Raw genomic sequence first — 22,439 nt, 5'->3', positions numbered from 1 at the left:
GTTGGGTGCCCGGAACCCAACATGACACTATTCGGGGATCTGAGCCTCAGATCTTGAAACAACTGCTTGTCCAATGATATTATGAAAGACCTTCCAAATCACATGGCAAAATACAACAGAGTTCAATTTAACTGCGGAACTGTGTGAGATGGGATGAATTACATCAATAGACCTATGCCAGTCCTCACATCAAAGGCAGGCAGTGACAGGAGTTCATAAGTGCTCCCAGATCCAACCTCCGACACAATACTGTGCTAATACCCCCTTCCGTATACAATTACCTCTTGACTGAACACCATATCTGTATGTAATATGTCTGAAGAAATCAAGAACGTCACCATTGTCGGAGTAAGACCCCTCCTTCCTCTACCTCATACCCCTCAAGATACCTAATACCTATTTTCAGGCCTCAGGCAACGTAGGCGCACCCGTCCTGCGTGCCCTCCTGGACGCCAACTGCTTCACCATCACCGTACTCATCCGCCCTACATCGACCTCTACGTTCCCCCCAGGCCCAACCGTTGAAGAAGTCGACTTCGACTCCCATGCCTCTCTCGTCTCCGCCCTCAAAGGCCAAGATGCCGTGATCTGTACCGTACCAGAAGGTGTCCAGCAGCCCATCATAGACGCCGCCGTGGCAGCCGGAGTCCGCCGCTTCATCCTGTCCGAGTTCGGACTCGACACACGCACCATCACCACCGACCAGCTCGAGGGTCTCGGGAAGATCATGCAGGGGAAGGTGCAGATGCTGGAGTATATCCAGAATAAGTCTAAAGAGAACCCCGGATTCACATGGACTGCGATCAAGACGGGTCCTTTCTTCGACTGGGTAAGCGGCTATTTACTTTTTTGCATGCTCCAACTTCATTTTCCGTTGCTGATACAAGTTTTCAACAAATTCAGGGACTTGCCTGGGGCTCCCTTGGCTTCGAAAAGAAAACCAAAACTGCTCAAATCTGCGACTCGGGCAACGAGCGTTTCCCTGCCTGCAACCTGCCTTTCGTAGGCAAGGCTGTCGTCGCGGTCCTGCAGCACTTGGACAAAACGGCCAACGCGTATCTTGAGGTAGCCTCGTTCAATACCACCCAGAACGATATTTTGGCTCTCATCAAGAAGAACAGCAGTGATGGCGCCGAGTGGAACGTTATCCATACTGGATCCACCGAGATTAAGAAGGCTGGGCTTGAGAGTCTCGGGAAGGGAGATTTCTTCGGGGGTTTTATCCCTTTGCTCATGAATCACTGGTTCGCTGATGGGGCGGGGCGCGCGTTGAAGTTGGAGGATAGTGCGAATGCCATTCTGGGGCTTGCTGAGGAGGATCCCGAGAGCGCGATCAAAGCTTGGTTGGCAAACTGAGGAACACCACGGACTGTGGCATGGAAGTTAGCCTGCAGACAATTCGATGCGTTCTTATACTTATGCTCATCATTGCCGATAAGATGAAGTGAATAATTCAGTTAATCCCTATGACGCTAGTTACCTCAGTAAGTACAGTACCTCATGGCTGGTATGTAATTTATTGTAATGTTGTAATTCGGTGAATTCATAATGACCTCATAGTAACCTCCACCACACCTGTTATGACGCCGCCTTCCGTGTGCCTTTCTCACGTAGCCCGAAACAGCCGGCTTGCAACCACTCTCTAGCTATCACTTCTCGTGATGTTAATGCCACATCTTTCTTTCTGCCCTACGTCAAACTTCGCGACGTCTACCGTGACAACCCAATGCATTGGTCTGGCCGGCCATCTCCAACATCGACCCCAACACATCGCCAATTGGGCTCCTGTGTCTACCTCGCGCAGCCGTCACCCGGCGCGTCGACTTCCCGTACTCATCAGTGTGATTTTTTGTTTCTTCTTCTTCTTGCCGACACCGCCACCACTTGGGGTCGGAGCAGCCCCAGAGGCGGGACCATCTAGGCCGAATGCTTCCATTTGCATAGCAATTTCCGCAGCACTTAATAGATCATCATCCTTAAGCCAGCCATCATTGGCTCCCGTCTCAGGCACTGGTTCAAGACTAGGTGATGCTTGGATGGCTCGGGTGCCCCACACCGTTTTCGAGGTCGACGGACTAGTGGACACGTCGGCCAACTGCTCAAAACCGGGACGAGGGTTTGGAGGTGTTGTGCCAGGCGCTGTGCCCAAAGGCTGGAAATCGTCCGAGCTCATGGCCGGCATTGGTGCTGCCAGTTCCTCGTGTGTCTGGTCGAAATGCCTGCGAGTACCGCGTCCGATAGCGGCTGCTTCCAACCGTTCTGACTGAACCCTTTCCCGTTCCTCTTGCGCTGCTTTATCTCGATGTGACTTCCGGCGACGTTCTAAATCACCTGAAAAAGTATTAAGTACCTCCGCGTTCACAATATCTGTCCAGTCACACTCAAGAAAACTGACAACACAACCATGTGGCAAGTGGCTAAGATACTTAGCCCGTTTCCTCAGGGCATCGTCAACAGGGTGTCCGGTCGAAATGTGTTCGACCCTCGGCAAAAGGGTCGAAGGAAAATTAGAGAAGTCCCCGAACTTGGTCTTCAGGATACGTATGTCGAGTGGTGAGAGGTAAAGATGCGGCGGTGCCGTGTAGAAATGAAATGTCGGGCCAGCCGGTTGTTTCGCTGCCACCTTGGACAGGCCGTGCGACACCGTAACATCGTCCTCATCACTCTTCAGCTTCGACTTCTGCTCACTCGCCTTAGCCTTGGCAGTGTGAATAGCCCTTATGGCTCTCTGGGTCCAATCTCCATCTTCCACTCCGAATTGGTGCTCATCCTCCTGCGCCTGCCTTCGCAGATCCTCTACCTCCCCGTCGAATTGCTCCATCATGTAGTCGTTAGTACCTTTCATGATACGAGCATAATCCAAAACGTTCGCGGCAAAGTGCCACGGGACGTCCTCTCCCAGGTTGACGACGTCGGTTCCACCTTCCTTCGGCATCGCTAAGGTTGATCCAGTTTCTCTTACCATTAATCGCAGTACGACATCGTCTCCCGGCCTGGGTAGAGGGTTCTCCTGGCCAGCGTAGAATCGCACCGGGCGGACCTCGGCCAACTTGAACGAATCCTCACAGATTGGGCATTTCTTCCAACGCGCCTCTTTCCTTGAGCTTGACTCCTCGTCACTTGTAGAGTGCATGAATCGGATCAAACATGGCAGACAGAAGATGTGACCACACCGTGCCATTCGGGGTGCGACAGGGTCTGAAAGACAGATGGGGCACGACGTGGATTGAGATTCGGTCGACGCGATGATTTGCTGCACATCGTTCCAGTCCAGGTGTTGGTCGGCATCGTTTGCCTGTGCCGAATACTCGCCCGTCGGAGATACGACAAATCTATAGTTGGCGTGCACGAACTTGGCCTTGTCGACAGGGTGGTACCCTGAGCCCGGACCCCATGTAGCCTGTCGACGATATGTTCTGCCATGGCCATGGGAGTTATCGATGTATTGACGCGTCGGGATCGAATAATTCAGTAAATGGGTGATGGAGGTCTGGCCTCGACGGCTTGAAGCGTTTCGGACGGCGCGCTTCATGGAGAATGTCAGTGTGACACGAACGGGGAATTGCATTAGCTTGCTCAGCTCACGATTTCGGCCATGGCATCATCGTCGTCCGCCCGATCGTCCCGCAGAGGTCTCCTCTTCTCTTTGTGCTGTCTCCGTGCGCCTTGTCCCTTCCTCGGTGCCGCGTTCGGGGTAGACGTCGAGAGTCCCGATCGGCGGGCACTCGATTCGAAACTGGGTGACAGGATAGAGATGGGTTGAGACGCGTTAAAGTTGGAATTCGAGCCCGGTAGGGGTTTGCCTCCCAAATTTGACAGTCCCGAGTTCATGTTGACGGGATACCCGACACGTTCAACTGGTGGAACTTGCAAGGCGGGATTCGAGAACGAGCGGCGAGGCGTAGTGGTTGATGTCACCAAGCTTTGTCCCAGCGGAGAACGGTGCTCGTACGACAGGCGTGGAGGACCAAATCAAAGCAATCTTTCAAGCCTTACAGATCCTGCAATTATGAATGGATAAATGGCAAGCCAAAGATAGATGTAAGTAGATTGGAAGGGTTCCAAAAGGATGGAACCCCAAAGAGTTGCAGATAGAAGGAGACGATCAGTCATCCGGCGGCGGGGCAAATTGGAAGGCTCTCTGACGACTGGAGCTCGGTGACTCGGAAGACGGAACTTGCCCACCATTGAACGTTCAACTTTCTATTACGATCAGCTGACTTTGACCGAGACCGTAGAATCCAATACCATTACAACTTTGCCTCGACGTTTGAAGCTGCTATGCAATGTATTGCGGAAGGCGCAATCAGAATCCTCATAGACATTCAAAACCCCCCAACATCTATTGAGAGAATCTACGAGGTAATTCGGCAGACTAAAGGTAACAACATATATCCAATACACAAACATTTTACGCCCTACCGTCTCAACCATTCTCTGGACAGCATTAAAATCGCGGCAACTCTATTGATGTAAGGTTCCTGCAGGGAACCATCAATGCATATAGTCATCTTCCGTTTTCATGTCCCAGAGTCGTTGCATTCGCCAGGTTCTGCCTTAAGTACGGACGAAGTTGGGTGCTGATTGGTGCTAATTAAAAGTCAAGCTCATCTATGGGGCTTGCTCTTTCAGACTAAAGCTATCTATTCATTCTCCTTCTGGGGGAGCTGCAGCTCTCCGTGGTCTATGACAGGTTCCGGCGCTTTCTTGACCTCAGCAAATCCCCTTTCGTCTCGAACTCCGTGGCCAGAGCGGTCATGAACCGTCTCTAAAGCCATCATCGGGTCCAGGGCATTAGATCCAGCTCAGCTGGACCGATTGTCGAAAGATGGCACGAAGGTAGTCGTCCATAGTTGCGTTCCGGCATAGAGTGACATGAAGGGCCAGCGTGTTTATCAGGGGTCCGATTGTGTCTTCAACATAAATAAGACGAGTGCGGGGGGAACTAATCGTAACAATACTGTCAGACTTACAATAAAACTTCTTAGCCAATATAGAAGTTTAAATTCTGTCCCGTCTAATACCACTAGTCAGAACTAGTTCTTAACAACCTTTAGATCCTTATATAGGGCCCTTTAGAAGATACGGGAACGAGAAAATCGTGGTAGTGAGGCACTTTGCTTTATAAAGCGCTATACTTAATCCTTACTGACGCGTCGCGAACCCGCGACACGAGGATGTAGTTGGCTATATATTCCACGCCCTTAAGCTAGAGAGAAAACCCTCTTATATCTAAGTTAAGTATACACTAAATAATAACCCTTTCCTCTGCTTCGGTTAATTGGATGCGATTTGAGCAGAGTCCGCTACGTAATACGCGACTATGTAATATATATGGATTTTAGCTTCTTAGCTTCAAATGGTTTGATTAATAGAGATATTTTTAAACAATGGATTATAGTATTCATCGGAATTAGTAGTATGTAAGAGATATCGTTGTTAATTATGCCGAAGATAATACATTTCAAGTGTTGCATTCACCTGGAGCTTCCTTTTCCAACTGCAACTATTTAAGCGTCTTACAAACTAGTGGATTTGCCACTATCATGTCTAGCAGGATTACGATCAGCTTTGCGGAAAATATCGTCTCGAGTCTATCAGCTTCCGCTTTGAGTTAAGTATTATTTCCTGGGGAGGGTAATATCCTGTTAACGCGCATTCACAAATATAAACTAAATACACAGCTACCCTTCCTTCCCCTTATTAATTTCACTTCTTTAAAGCATCATCCGCCAGGCCTTCGCGTTTTTCTTAATTTCCGGAACATACATCCGAGCCATCTGATTGGGGTTCTCCGTCGATTCATCAGTCCACAAGTCATCCTTGCTAAGCAACTTCGGCTTCTCAAGAGGCAAACGTGTGTAGTTTAGCTGTTTCGACAGCACAAGCAGCTCGTCGATGCGGTTTTGGCGGATTCTCTGCCAGAACGTCGATTCGTCTTTCCACTTCAGTCTTCCGTTCTCTCGAAACGTGGAAGCAGCAAAGCCAGCGATATGGCGTCTTCAAACACTTGTCCATTCGTCGACGGGATCCGACCACGCGGCGGTATTCCTCTGAAGTCCAGTTGTGTAGACGGGTAATCGAGCAGAAGATCCACATGTTTATGTTATGGTGTCCGCGTTCATGTCTTACGTACCGGACTTGACTATATCGGGCCAGATATCCATATTCTGTCTAACCCGCTCCATCAGTCCTTTCTTGTCGGTCAAGAGCTTATCCCATCCATCCATCCATCCCTCCCTGCCATGTTCCTCAATATTGAACAGTGTCCCAGACAGAATGGCCGAACCATCAGGCTTCTGAGGAGCCAGGAGAAATATCATTTTTGAAGTGATGACGCTGACCATAAACTTTTCATCTTTGTCCTCAGGTATTCGAAGTTGTTTGGTCGGCATCTCCCAGATCAGAGCCGCCATACCCATGAATTTCTTCTGGGCATCTGGAGAGACGTAGTTTCTCAACTTGCTATCTGTCTCATCGACAACCTTGGTGAGCTTCTTATTCAAGTGAACGGGAATTTTCCGTTCGAAGCAAGCATCGTAGAGAATGTCGAGGAGCTCCTGGCTGTAGAAGCCGAAAGCTTTGTACCCAAAGATATCTTCGTCGCCGAGGGGATAACAGTCGATTGTCTGTTCGTCTGCATCCTCGTAGTAGACCCATTCGAAAGCGAAACACTTTATCCTGCAGCTTTGCATGGACTCCAAAGCGGTCCAGGATTCTCAGGGTGTTGGGAGACAGCATGAGCGCACCACTGGATGTTTTTGAGGCGGAGTGTGTGCTCCGCCCTTTTTAAGCTGTGCAAGGGATGGATAGGTCATGGAGTGAGAGGGTCATTGTCATGCCCTATGATTTCGTCAGTCACTCTGTGTTTCGAGGGAAAGTTGACAGGACTTACGGCAAGGCCACCTCCAATGATAGCAACATTCTCTGCCTTCACCGCAACCCCTTACTCCGTCCCCACCTCCGTAGTAGTCTCTCTCAACGCCCGGCGCGCCGCCGACTCCCCTTTCGCAGCCCCGTCACCGGACACCCCGTCCCGAATGATGGCTGATTCGGTCGCCAACGCCGTTGGTGCCATGGGGAAGCATGGTGTACGCAAGATTGTCATTATGAGCTCTATGGGCACGGGGTCGAGCTTTGCGGGTTTGAACTGTTTGATGAGGTGGCTGATGGCGAAAAGCAATATGCGGTTGCAGGTGAAGGATCACAATGCCGTGGATGCGGAGACGAGGGAAGCTAACGTGGATTTCGTGCTGGTGAGACCCGTCATGCTGGCCGAAGGTCTGGCGGCCGAGGTGAAGGTGTACCCTGATGATGGGAAGGGGGCTGGGTTCATGCCGAAGATCACTCGGGCGAGCGTGGCCAAATTCATGGTTGAGGCGGTGGAAGGACATGAGTATGTTGGGAGGGCTCCGGTCATTACTAATTGAGGCTCATTGGGGCAAGAAGGGAAGGGCTTGGATTGATGTGGGAACAGGCAAGGAGATCAACGAGGGGTTGTGACACGCGCAAGAAGTCCAGGGTGTTTCTAGATCAATAGGTTGTTTTCCTTTGCCATACTCAGTTATGATATAAAACCCTAAAAATGACACTCTCAAACATTGTAAGTTATGGTGATGTCTAGGTCTGACAGTCAGTTTCACACAGCTCCCAAATGAATCCTATTCGCAAATAATGTATGGTCCTCCAATCACTTGAGTCTTGCATGGAGATATTCTTCCAGACTTTTTGTACCTGTTCGTCATATATTATATCATGGATATCGTGGCGCACGCTTTACCTGCCGGTGAATATCTTCACTTGGATTACGTGTAGACCATACTCATATAAGAGCTGCAAAGTATTTTCCCAGTCTCATCGGGCACAAGGAGAAGCTGAAAATGTCTACCAGTTGAGTAAAGTCGAGTAACTATCTTTGGGTTGGTATTGCCATAATTCCTGCCCTCACCTGATTTGACACCAGGAACGAAGTCGCACAAAACCAAAAGTGACACCTACACATATTACGGTATGATTGCGTCAGTAATCTCAAGATAAGAGAATAAGTTTTGTTAAAGAAACGAAGCGAATACCACTATGTGCACGCAAATATCAAGGACAACCGCATTAGGGCTATTAGCTGTATTAGGTGAACCATCTACATCCACGCACCAGACTGTTGTTCGTTCCTGTCTCTAGTCGCTTCATCTCCAGTTTCCAACAACAACGACAACACATGTTTTCATCTCCCATCTATGCTGATCCGCTCGCTACATGCCGAGTGCCACTACCAGCGTGCATCTAGCCCCACCGACAACGCATAGAGGCTCAAGACCCCATGGTGAAAGCAAACGAATACTCGACAAAAGAAAAGTTGTGAAAGCAAATGAAAACGACGAGACCAAGACGCGCCCCGCATCGTCGCAGTAAAGAGACACAGCGGCGCAGCGGGTCATCAGAACGACCTTCCTCCAAAACTGAGATCGAGGTGACCAAAGTGAACGCGTATCGTCCCATCACCTCGAACCAACTTGTTCGCTCAACACATGACCAACGAAACAACCATGGTGGGTCCAAAAAGCCGAACGATGATAGAGGCAAACAGTTATGCCGCATAGACGACGGGTATTATGTTACAATTAAATGCTTGATGCGACGCGCCAAAAACGAGACGAACCATAGCGGGGAATCATGATGCGCATCCTTATTAAACAGAGAAACCAGAGACGCTTGAGCCGGTGTGCGGGTTTATTTGGCGGCCTTCTTGCCCCTGAACTTGCTGAACAGAGCGCTGAGTCTGTTCTTCTTCTTTTTCTCCGTGGCCGGGCTCGGGTCTGCTGTGCTGGGTCCTGCCGCTGACTTCTCCGGTGTAACGGCTGCCTGGGCTCCGTTGGGCTCGGGCGCGGCCTCGGCCGCAGGCTCCGTCACGATGGCGGGGATAGCGTCAGTTGCGGGTACGGGCTCTGTCGGGATAACGGCAGTTGTGGGCTTGGACTCCTCCGGAGCTGCCTCAGTTGTAGGCTTGGGCTCAGTCTCGGACTTAGACGAAGCACCACCGACCTTAGCCTCTTCGCCGACCGAAGCAACCGGCTTCACCTCCTTCAACAACTCGGTCTCCACAGCCTTCTTCTCCTCAACAGCCTCGGTGTTGGACGCTGCCTCGGGGGCCTTTCCGGCTTCGGCGATTGAGTCCTTCACTTCTACGGGGACCTCAGGTGAGACGGTCTCGATCTTCTCCTCTTTGGCCGTGGTGCCAATGGCACTCTGAACCGACGCGGGAAGCTTCTCCTTGACGGAGTCGGGCAGGTTCGTCGCGGCTTCAGTAGCAGAGACCTGCGCTGTCGTTATGGCCTGGTCAGCCTTCTCGACAGCTATGTCCTTTGCGCCAATGGCCCCGGCGACAGCGGCGCTACCCAGGGCGGCTGCCGCAGCGACAACAGAACCAGCTGCCTCTCCAGGTGTTACGGTGGTCTCCGTCTTTTCGGTGCCCACACCAGAAGTGCCCTCAGCAGTCGTGGGCGCTGGCGTCACCTTCTCCAGCAACTCTTCCTCCACGGCGGCCTTCTCCTTGACTTCCTCGGGAACGCCACTAGCCTCGGCGTCGACGTGCGCCTTCTCTTGGCTCTCTTTCACAACCGCGGGAACCTTGGTCTCAATTGGCGCACCGGCAGCCAGAGCAGCAGTGCTAGACTCTGGGGCGGCAGACGAAAAAGTCAAAGCGGCACCGCCTGTCCACAGTTAGCCAGGGTCAAGTCTGGACCGCTCGCGTGGAAGTAGGACTTACCGGGCAGTTCATCAGCCTTCTCGTAAGACTCGGCATCCAACTTCACATGGCTCGTGGTGTCACCAACAGCAAGGCCTTCGGGGATCTTCTCGCCGGGTGCAAGCTGCACAGGGTTAACGGCTCCCGGAGCGGCAGGCAGTGGGTTGACGCTGAATTCCTGATCCTTAGGCTCAAGGGCAGCGGGTGTCTCAGGGAAGGCTCCCGGGAGATCGTCGTGATTCTCCTCTTTCTTCTCAAGTGGCACCCCAGCAGCCAAGGCGGCGGTGGACGACTCTGGCGCAGCAGAGTTCATGGTTACGGGTGCTTTCTGGATATTTTCGGGGGTGAGGACGTTGTTTTCGTTTCCGCTCTCGTCGGCTTCCTTGGGGGCAGTGTGGTCGGTTACCCAGTTGCCGTCAACAACAAACTGCAAAAAATCAAGTAAGTGTGTGGTTCGGGGAATTAATCGTTCTCGCGAATATTGATGATGGACCAGGAATGCCTACCAGCACGAGGCAGAGTAGTTTGGGAGAGGAAGTAAGACTGAAAGTGGATCGGAACCAGCTGGGGACGATTTGGGGAGTGTGAATGGTTCGCAATGGTTGGATGGTGTTCGGAGAGTCAATAGCAACCAACAAAGTGGAGAGGCACGAAGGAAGCTGGGAGGAAGCTATGGTCTTCCAAGGCCCAATGCATCACGAATTGGCTGCAGGGGCCCTCTCGTGTTCCTGTTATGACCTTGTTGGTGCCGTCCTATTCACCGTGCACTTGCCCATCCTATGACCAACCAGAACTAGACGCCCTCCCCGCCCCCGCCCACCCAAGAAAAAAAGAAAAAAAGAGAGAAAAAGAAAATTGGCTATTCCCATTCCCCGTGATCTCTTGGCCGGCCCTCCACTGCATCCCTGTCGTTACCCGATCACAGTCTAATGACTTCAGTTGCTGGCGCCTTCCATTGACCTATCGGCAGCTTTGCCTCGTAGCTTTTCTCCCACTTGACGGAACATGCGGAAAGTGCAGCCAGTGCAGCCAGTGCAGCCAGTGCAGCCAGTGCAGCCAGCGCAGCCCCAAGTCTTGCGTCATGGTCATTCCATCTTTTGCGAAAGAATCGAGCCATGTGAAAGATCCAGAAACATCACCGCGGCCCATCCTCGCTCAACTGTTTCCAGTTGTCTTCTCTTGCAAGCGTAGTCAACCGCCAACTTAGCAGGACGTCGGACAGGCTGCTGCTCAGATGGTTCACCCAATGGGCGCATACAACCCGTATGAACATAGACGGCGCAGGCTGCTGAGACGGCGCGTCTGACACCTCTTCTGGTTCCGGTGGCTCCGCAAGGCAACAACATTTTATCAGCGCCAACCCAGCATGCGGGCAACTGGCGCGACGGTATCCCGGCAGTGGAATGAAGCAAGGTAGGAGTTATCACAATGGAATGTGGACACGAACCTTGTAATAGATCTTCTGGGAGGCATCGGGCAGCATGACCAACTTCTCGAAGTGCTCTCCAATCTTTTCTAATCTCTCCGTCTTTTTCCATTCGTCAAAGGTGCCGGTGACGTAAACTTCGGAGGCAGAATGCTCCCTACAAGACGTCCAAAGGAGTTAGCAGAGTGTTCACGAAGCTCTTGACGCGGGCCAGCATCCCGCTTGATACGGCTCTTGTCTGCGACGTAACGAGCTTAAGGTGACGCCGTGTCGAGTCCGGCGTAGAACAAGTTCTGCGCTTAAAGATGCGCGCGGCAGTGTCGCGAGATGGACAACGGCGAGACATGAACCTGGGGTAATTGAGACATACCACTTGAAAACGAAGCTTCCCATAATGCCGTACAATGTATTCGGCTGGCGCGTAGTCGTTGGGTCGGTGAAATTCGCGAGTTGGGACAAAGGACGGGCCACTGGATGACTCGATACTGCAATTCAACTTTAGAAATTTTTGACAAGATGACGAAAGCCTCGTCGGCGGTCCAGGATCGATTGCGGCCGATGCGTGCGTAGACGGTGAGCGATGGCTGCAGGTGGTAGAAACTTCTCGGAGCTTAGGTCCTTGTTAGGGTGATGGACGGAGTCTACGGGGGTTAGCTGGAGCTAAAGAAGCACAGGCTGCAGGACTGGCGTCTACTGGTGCTCAGGTAGGTGGCCCCGTTGTGTAATGTAGGCAAAATCGGATCAGCATGCGAGGTCCAACCTAATTGCTGCTGTATCGACAGGGCGAAGGGAGGGTTTCAAATGATATATCTGTGGTCAACTGTTGACCGACTTTCCAGAGGTGTTTGAGTCTGGAAAAAATGAAGGGGTTGGGGAGCATTGGACTCGTCAACCCTCTGGAGAATGGAGAAGGATTTTGACGAATGCTGTGGTGCTGACTACGAAGTACAGCAGGGATGGGGTATCGTGTTCACGGAGCTCGAGCACGCGGAGTAAACTTGCGCGGGGCATCTGCAGCTTTCATCTGACGTCGACGTCGGCTTCGAACCTGGACACAACTGTATCAACCATTGGGTGATATTTCCACTTCATTCGCCATATCCTTTGCAACCACTATGTTGTGCAACTCCTCAATCGTTGGGGCCTCGCTTCTGCCAGTCTCGTCTGCAAATTGCCTGTAAGCATCAGTCATTTCGTCTACCAAGACAAGCCGGTGCAATATCATGCCCATGCTGCAGCGTCAGGGCGGCATTCTCCACAATCTGCGGACTTGCGGCCCTTATCTTAACAGGTGAGTTACCTACCCTCAGACGTCGGAAATCCCCCGCTGGCGCAAACTTTGTAGCCTTCGTCGCGTCGCAACAAGACGTACAGGAGGCTCGACAGTTACTATGGATGCTACCTGATCAGCCCCTTTTTGGACAATGGATGCCCGAGCAAAGCCTCAGAGAGACCCCGAAAGATGTCGCCGAGCGGCACTGCCAGCTATTATTTCAACAGTTTGCACGAAACATGCAGGTGCTACGTAAACTGCTTGTCTGCGTCTCGCGCCAACTTCTCTGCAGCGGCCAGTAGTAGCGCATTTCGTTGGTCGTCGAATTGACTGTCGTGATTCAACAGCGCTACCCTGGAGTAGGATCTGCTGTGACAGAAATACTGCTGCTCTGTGGATCGAAACAAGAATCTCTACATGCGCTCCAGGTTGATATTCCAAAATTTACCAGGTCTAGAAGTGGCTTAAGCCTCTGCAGGTTTATATGGTCCGTTTCGTAATACAGTGAGCAGGGCGTCGCTCAGTCGCGATGCGGTTTGTGAGTTGGTGTAATTGAGTACTGTTAGGAGAAGGTAAGGTATACTTGACCAGTTCAGACATTTTGGGGCACTTCAACCCGATATTTTGGGAGTCGCACTGTATAGCATATGGAAGTGGATCAGCAAAACACACCAGTCGTAAGATATAACGAGATGTTGTTGATCTGAAGCTGTGTTGAGGTTCGTCAACCATATCCGACTCATTCGCACTGAACACTCACCACCGATGTCACTTCTCACACGTATCACCCTGTTCATCACAAGCGACCGTGCATTCACCTAAACTCCAGCCCATCGAGGTACACATCTATATGCTTGTCCTCAACTTCTGTTACCTCAGTCTAAGTTTATGGTTCTTAACTAGTTCGCGCTGCTTTCAGTATGGACCGTGCTGGTTACATTCGAGATCAGCAGAATCCAGGGCATGTGGCAAAACTAGCCATAAAGCGTACGTCTAACTCATTGCTAGTCACTACAGGACCCTGCTACGTATTTTGCTGGAACAATTTCACTGGATTCACAGGTTGCTATCCTGAATGTGTCTCAGAGCAGCTCACACCACGTCTGAGAGATCAGCCACCAAGAAATGCTTTCCAGTTGAGCTCCTGCCTGCTTTCTGTACTTGCGGCATTATGGCAGCCATATCGACTGTTGCTATACCGGAGTTAGAGCTAAAGAGACACAGGGAGCCCAGGTGATCGGCTGAAATTCATGACGCCTATTCTCAGAAAGGCTTCACATATACGCTCTTTTTCAAATCCCCAAAGTAGGAAGTTACCTCGAAGCTATCGGATATCTGGGTGTATTATGAAAATGCCTGGTTCGTTACGCTTCACTTCTGTTACATCATCATAGCTAGTCCAGCTGTACTCGAGTATATGAAATCGGATTTACATATTGATTGCACCTGCAAACTACGTGTATACTCATGACAGCAGGCATCATAAGGGATGCCATTACGACGAGACAGGGCAGATAATTGAAATCCTTTCTAGACCAAGCCATCGCACGAAACAATTCAAAGCCGCTCTTAGATATGGTTACAATTCTTATGCTACCATGTTGGTGCTGTTCAGCCTACATGTGATTCTTTCCAGAGTCCTGCTCTGCCCAAGTCGTGAACCTCTTCGGTAGTATGTTGTCTATGTATAAAAGTAAATACGCCGCGATGTGGTGAGCATCCCACCATAGTTTCGGCTTTCTCAAGCACTGACACTCCTGTGTTTTACTTTAGTAGCTTCTGCTGCGTCAGGCGGTCCATAACAAGTTCGGCCCAAGAATGTGGATCAGTGTATGAAAACAAAGCTGGGTAAACTGAACATCTTGCGGATTCACCACGAAAAGTAATCTCAATGGAACCGCCCAATCCATACAGCTAATCGAGAAGTTGCATACGACAAGAGATCTACAATAACAGCTTACCATTATGAATGATCAGGTAAATGGCATAGGAGATCGACGGCAAACTTGACGTGTTACTACACGGGGCAAATTCTTACGAAGTTAAGTCACAGAGCTATTACACAGGCAACGAGGACCAACAATGTGAGATGCTGCTCATAACGAGACAGCTGCAGTCAAATTCAGAGTGCCCTTGATGGCTCATGTTTGTACAGGCTGAGGGGTTTTCAAGCTATAGATACAGGAGAACATGACTGCTTCGTGCAGCCCTTGCGCACTTGTTCCATGAGCCATAGAGCTTCGTCCATGGGAGCCGAAGGAGATCATTTCCTACAACCTTCCAACTCACTTCGCTAAATAAGCAACCCCTGGTTTCTAGTTTCTACAAACCTCGCCAATCGTGTCTCCATTTGACTGAGGGAGGACCCTTCACATGCGTCCCGGAACTCGTCACTATGGAGACGTTTTAAAATAAAAAAAATGTCGCATACCTCGCTATGTGTCATCGAGACAAAACGCGTCGTGAAAAAATGCATAATAAAAATCGTATAGGTAAGAGTCGTCCAAGAAGCCATATCATCCAACAAGGTGTGTGTGTGTGTGTGTGGGTATGTGTAGAATGAGATGTGATCCCGACTATACTTCGTTCGTTCGCCGAGTTGAGTGTGGACCTTTCAGTGAACCTCACATCGGGGTAGAATAGGCCGCAGCGATGACAACCAGAGTGGTCTTTTCCATCATACTCAAATAAATATGAGTCCTGGCCTGTCAAACATGCAACATTGAATGTGGCATCCCTAATGTCCCACTTCAGTTCACCCGCCGACCCCGTCGTTGGTTCGCGTTATCCTTGACAGGGCTCACAAAGGTGACATGTTTGCTGTCCTCCTTGTGCAACCGCACAGTTGTGCCAGTCCCCGCACCACTTGAGGCCCGATGATGTCCCATAGACCTTCCTCCGACGTGATCGTCATCGAAACCGATTTCAGCGACATCGGAGACCGACTCGGCGTCAAGGTCATCGTTCACTTCCGCCTCATCAGATGAGCCGTCGACTGAATCATCGTACTCGCCATCGTCACTAACAAGTGATGGCGCATTGTTACTGACGGTGTTAGGGCTCATGTCCATGTCCATATCGTCGATGCCGATTTCTGGCTCATGCTCGGACATAGTTCGCGGAGCAGGAGTAGGCAAAGGAGTGGCGTAAGGCACAGTCGAAATGCGACCTTTGCTACTCGATGGACGGGGAACAGAAGGAACAGGCACCGGTGAAATTGCTGTGCGAGCGGGCACGCGCATTCCAGGCACTAGTGACGGCGCTTGCTGGCTGATAACACCATTGGGTGACACAGGGCTAGCATCCGTCTCTTCGTCTTCATCCTCAGGAGAAGAGATAAGGGCAAAATCCACTTTGGTCTTAGCATCGCGAACCAGTTCACCCAGATTCATATTTACTCCACGCTCCTGAAGGAGACGGGACAGATGAGGCGAGTCAGATGACGCCGAAAATTTGGACGGCGGCGACAGTGTTTTGCCTGCTGAACTGTTTGGCACACCTGGTATCGATGTGACTCCAGGCAGTTGCCCGTTTCGATAAAGTTCCATTAAACTTTCGATGCGAGCAACGACTGACGAGCATGCTTCAGACATCGCATCCTCCCGTGCAAAAGGATGCACGAGTCCATTCGCAAGGCCCATCGGGTGTGCGCCGCTGCTGTTGCTGTTGCTGACCGTGGCGACTGTGGCGACTGTGGCGACCGGCTTCTCCGGCTTCTCCGGGACAACACCAGGCCCTTCACTAACCTCGATAGGATGACCGCAAGCAACAGCTGCTTCCTCATGGCTCTTGAAATCCCGTTTGTGCGCTATTCGACAGTGATTGATGAATCCCTGAGTGCTCGAAAAGTTCTCCCTATTACAGTCTAAGCAGACAAGCTTGACAGTCTTGCCATCACTACCGCGCTTCAGGACGCAAGGCCCGGCTTTGTCCTTTGGTTGTGGGTAACCACTTGATAGGGATTGCAGCTTGTGACCGACATTCCCGCGAGCGGCCCGACCCTTGCCATGAAGACCGCCTACCTCTGCGACACCATGTCTCGTCGTTCTGCCTTCCATCGAACTCCTGAACCGACTTGACTCAGCTTGCGTGGGCACCTCGGGCTGAATACCGTCGAATTTGGGATCTGGAATGAGCCACTTGGCGTAATGTCGCGCGTATGGCCCTTCAGTGATGCCAAATGGCGGAGCCCACTGAGGCAATGTATCGCCCGACTTCTCATGCACCGCAGGCCCTGACCCATTGCTGATGTTCAGCATCTGATTGGGTGTAGGAACGTTCACGGGATACGGGATCAGGTGACATCGACGTAACTGCTCGAGAGCAATCTGGCATTTTGCGATTTCCTGGTTAATCAAACGTAGTTCGTCGTGCTTGAGTAAGATGGCGTGATTGAATTCAAGTTGAATCACCTCTCTCGCGCGTTCAAGGTCGACCATTTTTGATGCTGGTTGCGGCGCATACCCATCCTCCACTTTCGCCACGGCTATCTTCTTCCTAGGAAAAGTCGCGTCATCTTCCCTCGGCCGCTTCACCGCGGGAGAGGTAGCAGCGTTGTGCGACGCTATCGCTGCGTTGCTTTGCCTCCGACGCTTTGGCGATCGCGCTGAGTTGGTCACTGAAGTTGCTGACACTAAAGGTTGTCCTGCTTTGCCAAAGTCAAACATGGACTGGTGGATCTGCTCAGTCTTATCGCTTCCCCTAGAGTCTGAACCCCAAAAGCGGAACATGAGCATACCCGACAGGAAAGGATTCTGGCACGGTTAGGTTGAAGAAACGGCAGACGACGTGATTGAATATGGTGGTGTAGATGGTAAAGTTAACGATCTACCAAGGCTGACACAGAGGAGGAGGGACGATGTGCGACAGGAGAGGTGGGAAGGCAAGGCTGACGTAACCAGCAGCAAGCTGCAGGTGGAAAGGGTAAGATCGGGGGGATCGGCCCAGTCGGTGATGCAGCCTACGCGCTAGCGACCTCAAGTCCTTGGGGCCAAGGTCAAAAGATCCAAGGATGGCGCCGTGGCGGACTTGCTTTGGAGCCTAGAGCCGACGATGATGTGGCTACCGTCAAACCCAACGAAACTCAGACTGAGTCAGGGTGCGAAGAGGGAGAGCGGGCGGCAGCCAGAAGAAATGCGAATGCGCAACCACACAGGGGCGAGTTGGGGGGGACAGTAATGCACACGACGGCAGCAGAGGCCGGGTTGTCTCCGTGGGTGCGATGCGCCCGCAAAGGCAGGGGCAAACCTGCGGTTGTGGGTGAGAGACGCGACCGGCGACTATGAGCTCAAGGGTGATTAAAAAGGAGAGTAGATGGAGTATTAGAAGGCGCGTATTGTGTTGAAGATCCGACTGATGTCAAAGTGAAGGCGCGACACGAAGACGAAGTCGCCCAAAAGGAATGCGCGAAAATGAATTAAAGGCTCTTTTTGTCGAGAAAAACCAGCAAGGCGGGTTTGCAGTGGTGGTTGTGTCCGCGTCGTGCGTGAGATTTTGGTGAGATGCAAAGGTTGCGAAAGGGAGAAATGGTGGCCGGGCGGCCTTTGATTGCTTGATTGTTTTGTTCAACCAGCCGATGACTGGGGTGGGCGGCGGCGATGGGATGGTGTGAGTGGTGGTGAGATGCTGGTGACAGTGAATAGCGAGCTACGAGACCCCAAGCCTGCAAGGGGGTGGGTGAATGCCTATGTGGCTGCTCGGATCAATTGATCGCTGGCGCTCTCACAGTTCTGAGAGTGATGAGCAGTTTTAGGCGGGCCCAAAAAGGAGTGGGACAAGCGAGATTCGTCTGGGTCGGACCCGTCTGGTTGCTGTCACCTATTAAAAATGGGGCGATATGTTCTATGTACTTCTGTACTTCGTAATGCACAATGCGCTCGCAGCCGGGGTACCAGGAAACCAGCCGTCGACGTTATAGGATAAGTACTTGAAGAAACCACAAAACACAACCAAAGTAGCTATGCCCTGTAAGGACTGCCATGGAACCTGAAAGAAAAGTGCGACAAATACGCAGTTTGCCGCTCAGAAATCATCACAATAGTTGCAAATAGTAGGTTGTTAAGACAATGATACCTACCCTATTTAGGAAAAATGGGAGGGACGACATAGAATGTGACAAGCGCAAAGAGGGCCCGTGAGATGCCCAGTGAGTTTGCTGAATGGTTGGTTGATTGGAGATGCGCGGATGATTTGGGCCGGGTCCAGCTAACCTTGATGGGCTTGGCCATTGGCAGGTTTAATGGCGAGCTGCCAAGTATCTTGATGAGGGTCAAGAGGGTGTGGTAGTGAATCAAGATGGATTATGCTGGACTACGGCGCATAGGCATACAGCAACTAGGCTGTCGTGCTATTGTCGATCGCCGACATGTGTATCAGGAAGTTGCAGAAGGCGTTGGTGTGTGTGTGGGTACATTCATGTTTGGGTATTTGGAAATTGGAGGTTCGACCTGCCTGCCTCCCTGGCTTTGGGTAACACCTACTTCTCGCTGCTATCACTGATGCTTTTTGAGACCACCAAGCCACATGCAAAATGCCTATCGTACAACCTTGACGGAAGTTTTCCATTCTAATCGAGTCGACATTCAATATGGACAGCATGCCAACCATGCAAGGATGATTTGGTGATGGGGTGAGTGTGGGTACTTTGAAATATATGATACGACACGGTCAAGACACGAGGATAACAACAGACGCTGTTTCAAAGGGGCAACAAGTGTTAGCGCGATACCGGTAATACGAGCTAATATAAACCAGCGCAAGACGACATCAGACATGCGCGATTCTCGCCCGGCGCCTGTAGTAGCTATGCAGACCTACTTGCCTCGTCAGCTTGTCAAGCCTATTAACACGTCTAGTACCTGTGATCTGCCTTTCTGCCTCGAGCAACAGCGTCCACAGTTGTGGAGAACAGATGGTGAGGTCTTTGCGACAGGTCACATAGATGCCATTGTTTCACCGCCCAGCACGACGGGCAGGACGGAACTTGAGGTGAAGTTTGGCCAACCCCCGTCAGGGTTGAGCGGGTCTTATCAGCATCACAAACACACATTAAGCCTGCAACAGGTAGCTTATCCTTGGCCACTATCACAAGTAGAAACAAAACAAAAGGCCCTTCCGTCGGGGGCTGCCTCATCGCCATGCATGAATAAGGCATGGGTGGGTTATCGTGAACAGGCAAACTGGGGTTTACCGCAGTTCTCGACCTAAGCTCTTGGTAGAGCCCAATAGAAGGTGTCTAAGCTTCAGCCAATGATGACTCAAAGTCTTCCCTTTTTGCATCAGCTTCGCGAGGCAGTTGCAAGCTTACCAAGTAGACTCCATCAAGGGCATAATAATATGGAGAGCTTGCACTGTTAGACAGGCTACGATAGGACGATAGACTGCCGGCAGTTGGGTAAACGAGTCGTGCGGGCTTTGAAGTTATTAATGCGACTTTGGCCTTTTTGAGATGTGAAAGTAACCATTGCCGACTCAATAGCAGGCCACTGACGCGCCTTGAGGTTATTGTAATCCACAGACTAGGGACCCTTTGTTCGTCATTGATCTCCCGTATGAGCTTGATGAACTATGAAGTTACTTTGTGGAGGCGGCACAAGGCAAGTATGTGGAAACATAATGCCCTGTCGAGCTCTGATCTGTGAATACCACCCCAAACGCATAGAAGGATGATGGAATCAAGCGCATAGACGATGCTTCAGCTGGTGTCAAACAGCTCTACCAAGTTCGTTATCGATAAGGGACGGTGAGATGCATCCGTCCATCCCTCCAATGAAATTTGTGCCGAATTCAGGTAGTCTTTCACCTGCGTCCATTCACAGTTCCGGATCAGCGCTGCCGGAAAGCAACGCGAACATGACACGGCAGGTCCTCCGTGGCGATTCCATTGCGAAGGGCAAGCAGCCACTGCCTGCGCAGAAGGCCGGTCTTGACGAAAACGGCTATGACTCGAACAAGCGCAAGCTGTCGCAATTCGCAGCAGCAGCACCCGAGTCGCCGAAAAAGAAAGCCCGCACGGCAGCCGAGAGCTTAAGCATCAGCGCCATCGAGGATGCGAAAACCCTCGAGGCCGTGGAAGCAAAGTACGACGTCCAGGTACACTCGGTCATATCGTCCTCCAAGATGCAGAAGAAGGTCGCATCTGTCTTGCGACATCTCGATGCCTCAAGCACAGTTACTCCTGCGGCGAAGCCACGGGTATCGATCCTGCGTGCTAAAGCATCTGATGCGGGAAAGCTCATCTCGATAACCGAAATCGCGAAACGCGAGATCCTGAAGGGAAAGGAGGCAGGTAGCCGGTGGTATCAGTACATCGCGCTAGGAGAAGAGATCAAAGATACGGAAGCGGACCACGACCCAACGGTTATCGAAGATACCATTCTCCGGGGGGCAGATGGAGACGGAGAGGATGATTTCGAAGTCATGAAGACACCGTTTGAGAGAGCCATCGAGGGTCGCCCAAAGATCCGAAAAGTGGCTGTTATGAGTCTGTTTCTCTCCCGGGTTTCTGTCGACGAATTGAAGAAACGCTATACCGAGCAGACGAATCATAGGCCGGTGCTCGAAGGTACCTGAACATAAGAAAATGTCGAAATCACACGACCTGGAAAAACTTCAGTGCTCCAGCGCGGGAAACCATCCTGTCGCATTGCCTATCCGCCAACATGGGGCTTCATTGTGAGACGATCAATATTCAGTATGCACTGCATGCAAAAGCTCGATCTAAACTCAGCTCCTATGTTATCATTGCGCAGGGTTGGTTTGTTGTCCTATGGCATGGCATAGTGTTCCAGCCACAATTACCCAAGTAGGCACGACAACCATCATTCGAGACTACAATAAGGGAGCAGGATACCAAAATTCACCCATTAGACCACAAGGCTCTCTGTGTCTGCTTTAGAGCAAAGCTGACTTTGTCTCGCTACCTGGGCAGCGAAGACGAAAACTGCTATTGCAATGGCAAAGGCCACCATTAAACTTATACAATTACATGTCTACGACTGAGTGCTATGGTAGATGCGATACAAGTATGCACACTATCCGAACATAACGTGCCCAATCGAGTAGCATCCCCCTCGTCAACGTCCCCTAAGGGAGTTTGTACAATGCCATCAATTCCTGCACTGATACCTCACCACCCGTAACCAGGCGTTGTAGTTGGAGTCTTCTTTGGGTTAACTAAAAAGGGCACCAAATATGGAAAGTTAGGATATGGACTCGTTGGGCTCGACGGGATATTCGTTGTTTGCTGAGTTCGGTGACAATCTTCCCTTCTGCGATGACTCTGCTCCTCCAAGTGGTTACGACCTCCCGGAGGACCACACAACCGCAACGAAGAGGAGCCGCCAACATTGTCACGCCCGAGATCGTGATCCTGACGTCATGCGCCTCCCATTTCTTTCCATGGCGGATCCCAGTATATAATCAAGCACGCATCATCGAGGGAGCTCCAAAGAAACACGTGCCATCTTTACACCTCTGGCGCTCCTCTGTCCATGCTGTATAGTTCACTCCTAATGCTTCTTGCCAGCTTCACCGCCCGAGTAGATTATCCGCAGCACAAAGTTGACCACGACAGCCCCGAAAAGGACGATGGCCAGGACAGTCGGCCCGTAGCGGTCATCAAATCCAGACTGGCCTCTCTGCCGTATAGAGTGCGCTCGCCAGTGATATGTTACTAATGCATATAACATCGTGAACATGGCGACAGCAGTGAACAGGAAGGCAGAGATGAAGGCGGGTCGGTCTCCGAAGTTCAGCATGCCAATGGCGAGGGCACCAAGGATAACGGTAAAGTTGAGCCATGATAGGAACGTTCGCTCGTTGGCAAAGAACACCTTCGGTTCGACTCGGGTCGGCAGTGCAATACGCTTGCCTAAGAGAGGAATTGGGTCAGCGAGTTGTGGTCGTCAAAGGAAAGGTGTCCCTGTTTACCTGGCGCTGTCTGGAGAAGAGGCTGGCTGGACATGATGGACTGCTGGTTAAGGGCAAGTGATGTTTGT

General features: G+C 51.2%; 9 protein-coding genes across 9 annotated transcripts; 4 read left to right on the top strand and 5 right to left on the bottom strand.

The window, feature by feature from the left end:
* Nucleotides 1–312: 312 nt before the first annotated feature.
* BCR38DRAFT_408848 (uncharacterized protein) lies at nt 313–1,356 on the top strand (the record flags this gene model as incomplete). Its single annotated transcript, XM_040858310.1, has 3 exons — nt 313–348; nt 407–829; nt 904–1,356. The coding sequence occupies 3 exons, from the start codon at nt 313–315 to the stop codon at nt 1,354–1,356; spliced, it is 912 nt and encodes a 303-aa protein (XP_040716257.1).
* Nucleotides 1,357–1,441: 85 nt separating this feature from the next.
* Nucleotides 1,442–4,144, bottom strand: BCR38DRAFT_431873 (uncharacterized protein). The gene is made up of 2 exons (XM_040860134.1): nt 3,586–4,144; nt 1,442–3,526 (listed from the first exon to the last, which is right to left on the bottom strand). The coding sequence occupies exons 1-2, from the start codon at nt 3,829–3,831 to the stop codon at nt 1,808–1,810; spliced, it is 1,965 nt and encodes a 654-aa protein (XP_040716256.1). The 5' UTR covers nt 3,832–4,144; the 3' UTR covers nt 1,442–1,807.
* Nucleotides 4,145–5,705: 1,561 nt separating this feature from the next.
* BCR38DRAFT_474074 (uncharacterized protein) lies at nt 5,706–7,054 on the bottom strand. The gene is made up of 2 exons (XM_040862958.1): nt 6,137–7,054; nt 5,706–6,053 (listed from the first exon to the last, which is right to left on the bottom strand). The coding sequence occupies exons 1-2, from the start codon at nt 6,693–6,695 to the stop codon at nt 5,845–5,847; spliced, it is 768 nt and encodes a 255-aa protein (XP_040716255.1). The 5' UTR covers nt 6,696–7,054; the 3' UTR covers nt 5,706–5,844.
* Nucleotides 6,912–7,430, top strand: BCR38DRAFT_484567 (uncharacterized protein; the record flags this gene model as incomplete). The annotated part of the gene is made up of 1 exon (XM_040863762.1): nt 6,912–7,430. The coding sequence occupies one exon, from the start codon at nt 6,912–6,914 to the stop codon at nt 7,428–7,430; it is 519 nt and encodes a 172-aa protein (XP_040716254.1).
* Nucleotides 7,431–8,700: 1,270 nt separating this feature from the next.
* On the bottom strand, nt 8,701–11,992 carry BCR38DRAFT_191409 (uncharacterized protein). The gene is made up of 4 exons (XM_040854009.1): nt 11,539–11,992; nt 11,190–11,325; nt 9,764–10,169; nt 8,701–9,707 (listed from the first exon to the last, which is right to left on the bottom strand). Exons 1-4 carry the CDS (start codon nt 11,559–11,561, stop codon nt 8,728–8,730), a joined length of 1,545 nt encoding a protein of 514 aa, XP_040716253.1. The 5' UTR covers nt 11,562–11,992; the 3' UTR covers nt 8,701–8,727.
* A 3,199-nt stretch (nt 11,993–15,191) lies between these two features.
* BCR38DRAFT_341675 (uncharacterized protein) lies at nt 15,192–17,177 on the bottom strand (the record flags this gene model as incomplete). Its single annotated transcript, XM_040855884.1, has 2 exons — nt 15,192–16,123; nt 16,172–17,177. The coding sequence occupies 2 exons, from the start codon at nt 17,175–17,177 to the stop codon at nt 15,192–15,194; spliced, it is 1,938 nt and encodes a 645-aa protein (XP_040716252.1).
* Nucleotides 17,178–18,735: 1,558 nt separating this feature from the next.
* On the top strand, nt 18,736–19,782 carry BCR38DRAFT_474070 (uncharacterized protein; the record flags this gene model as incomplete). The annotated part of the gene is made up of 2 exons (XM_040862957.1): nt 18,736–18,839; nt 19,113–19,782. The coding sequence occupies 2 exons, from the start codon at nt 18,736–18,738 to the stop codon at nt 19,645–19,647; spliced, it is 639 nt and encodes a 212-aa protein (XP_040716251.1). The 3' UTR covers nt 19,648–19,782.
* Nucleotides 19,783–20,499: 717 nt separating this feature from the next.
* BCR38DRAFT_319074 (uncharacterized protein) lies at nt 20,500–20,985 on the top strand (the record flags this gene model as incomplete). The annotated part of the gene is made up of 1 exon (XM_040854750.1): nt 20,500–20,985. A coding segment is annotated over one exon (486 nt), but the record flags the coding sequence as incomplete, so codon positions are not given.
* Nucleotides 20,986–21,950: 965 nt separating this feature from the next.
* On the bottom strand, nt 21,951–22,405 carry BCR38DRAFT_457347 (uncharacterized protein; the record flags this gene model as incomplete). The annotated part of the gene is made up of 2 exons (XM_040862030.1): nt 21,951–22,312; nt 22,372–22,405. 2 exons carry the CDS (start codon nt 22,403–22,405, stop codon nt 21,951–21,953), a joined length of 396 nt encoding a protein of 131 aa, XP_040716249.1.
* Between the last annotated feature and the right edge of the window lie 34 nt (nt 22,406–22,439).

Source organism: Pseudomassariella vexata, assembly GCF_002105095.1.
Source record: "Pseudomassariella vexata strain CBS 129021 chromosome Unknown BCR38scaffold_6, whole genome shotgun sequence".
In the NCBI taxonomy this organism is placed as follows: Eukaryota; Fungi; Ascomycota; class Sordariomycetes; order Amphisphaeriales; family Pseudomassariaceae; genus Pseudomassariella; species Pseudomassariella vexata.
The sequence above is the reverse complement of the archived record's forward strand: the minus strand, read 5'-3'. Positions and strand labels throughout refer to the sequence as shown.

What these genes read in the sequence shown, in the direction of transcription:
- BCR38DRAFT_474074 (XM_040862958.1), bottom strand. Translation starts at nt 6,695, where the DNA reads ATGCAAAGCTGCAGGATAAAGTGTTTCGCTTTCGAATGGGTCTACTAC. An exon ending in GCCCGATATAGTCAAGTCCG is followed by an intron (nt 6,054 to 6,136) that starts GTACGTAAGACA and finishes ACTGGACTTCAG; the next exon opens with AGGAATACCGCCGCGTGGTC.
- BCR38DRAFT_191409 (XM_040854009.1), bottom strand. Translation starts at nt 11,561, where the DNA reads ATGGGAAGCTTCGTTTTCAAGTG. An exon ending in CCCAGAAGATCTATTACAAG is followed by an intron (nt 10,170 to 11,189) that starts GTTCGTGTCCAC and finishes GATTTTTTGCAG; the next exon opens with TTTGTTGTTGACGGCAACTG. An exon ending in GAAGGCTGATGAACTGCCCG is followed by an intron (nt 9,708 to 9,763) that starts GTAAGTCCTACT and finishes AACTGTGGACAG; the next exon opens with GCGGTGCCGCTTTGACTTTT.
- BCR38DRAFT_431873 (XM_040860134.1), bottom strand. Translation starts at nt 3,831, where the DNA reads ATGAACTCGGGACTGTCAAATTTGGGAGGCAAACCCCTACCGGGCTCG. An exon ending in ATGATGCCATGGCCGAAATC is followed by an intron (nt 3,527 to 3,585) that starts GTGAGCTGAGCA and finishes TTCTCCATGAAG; the next exon opens with CGCGCCGTCCGAAACGCTTC.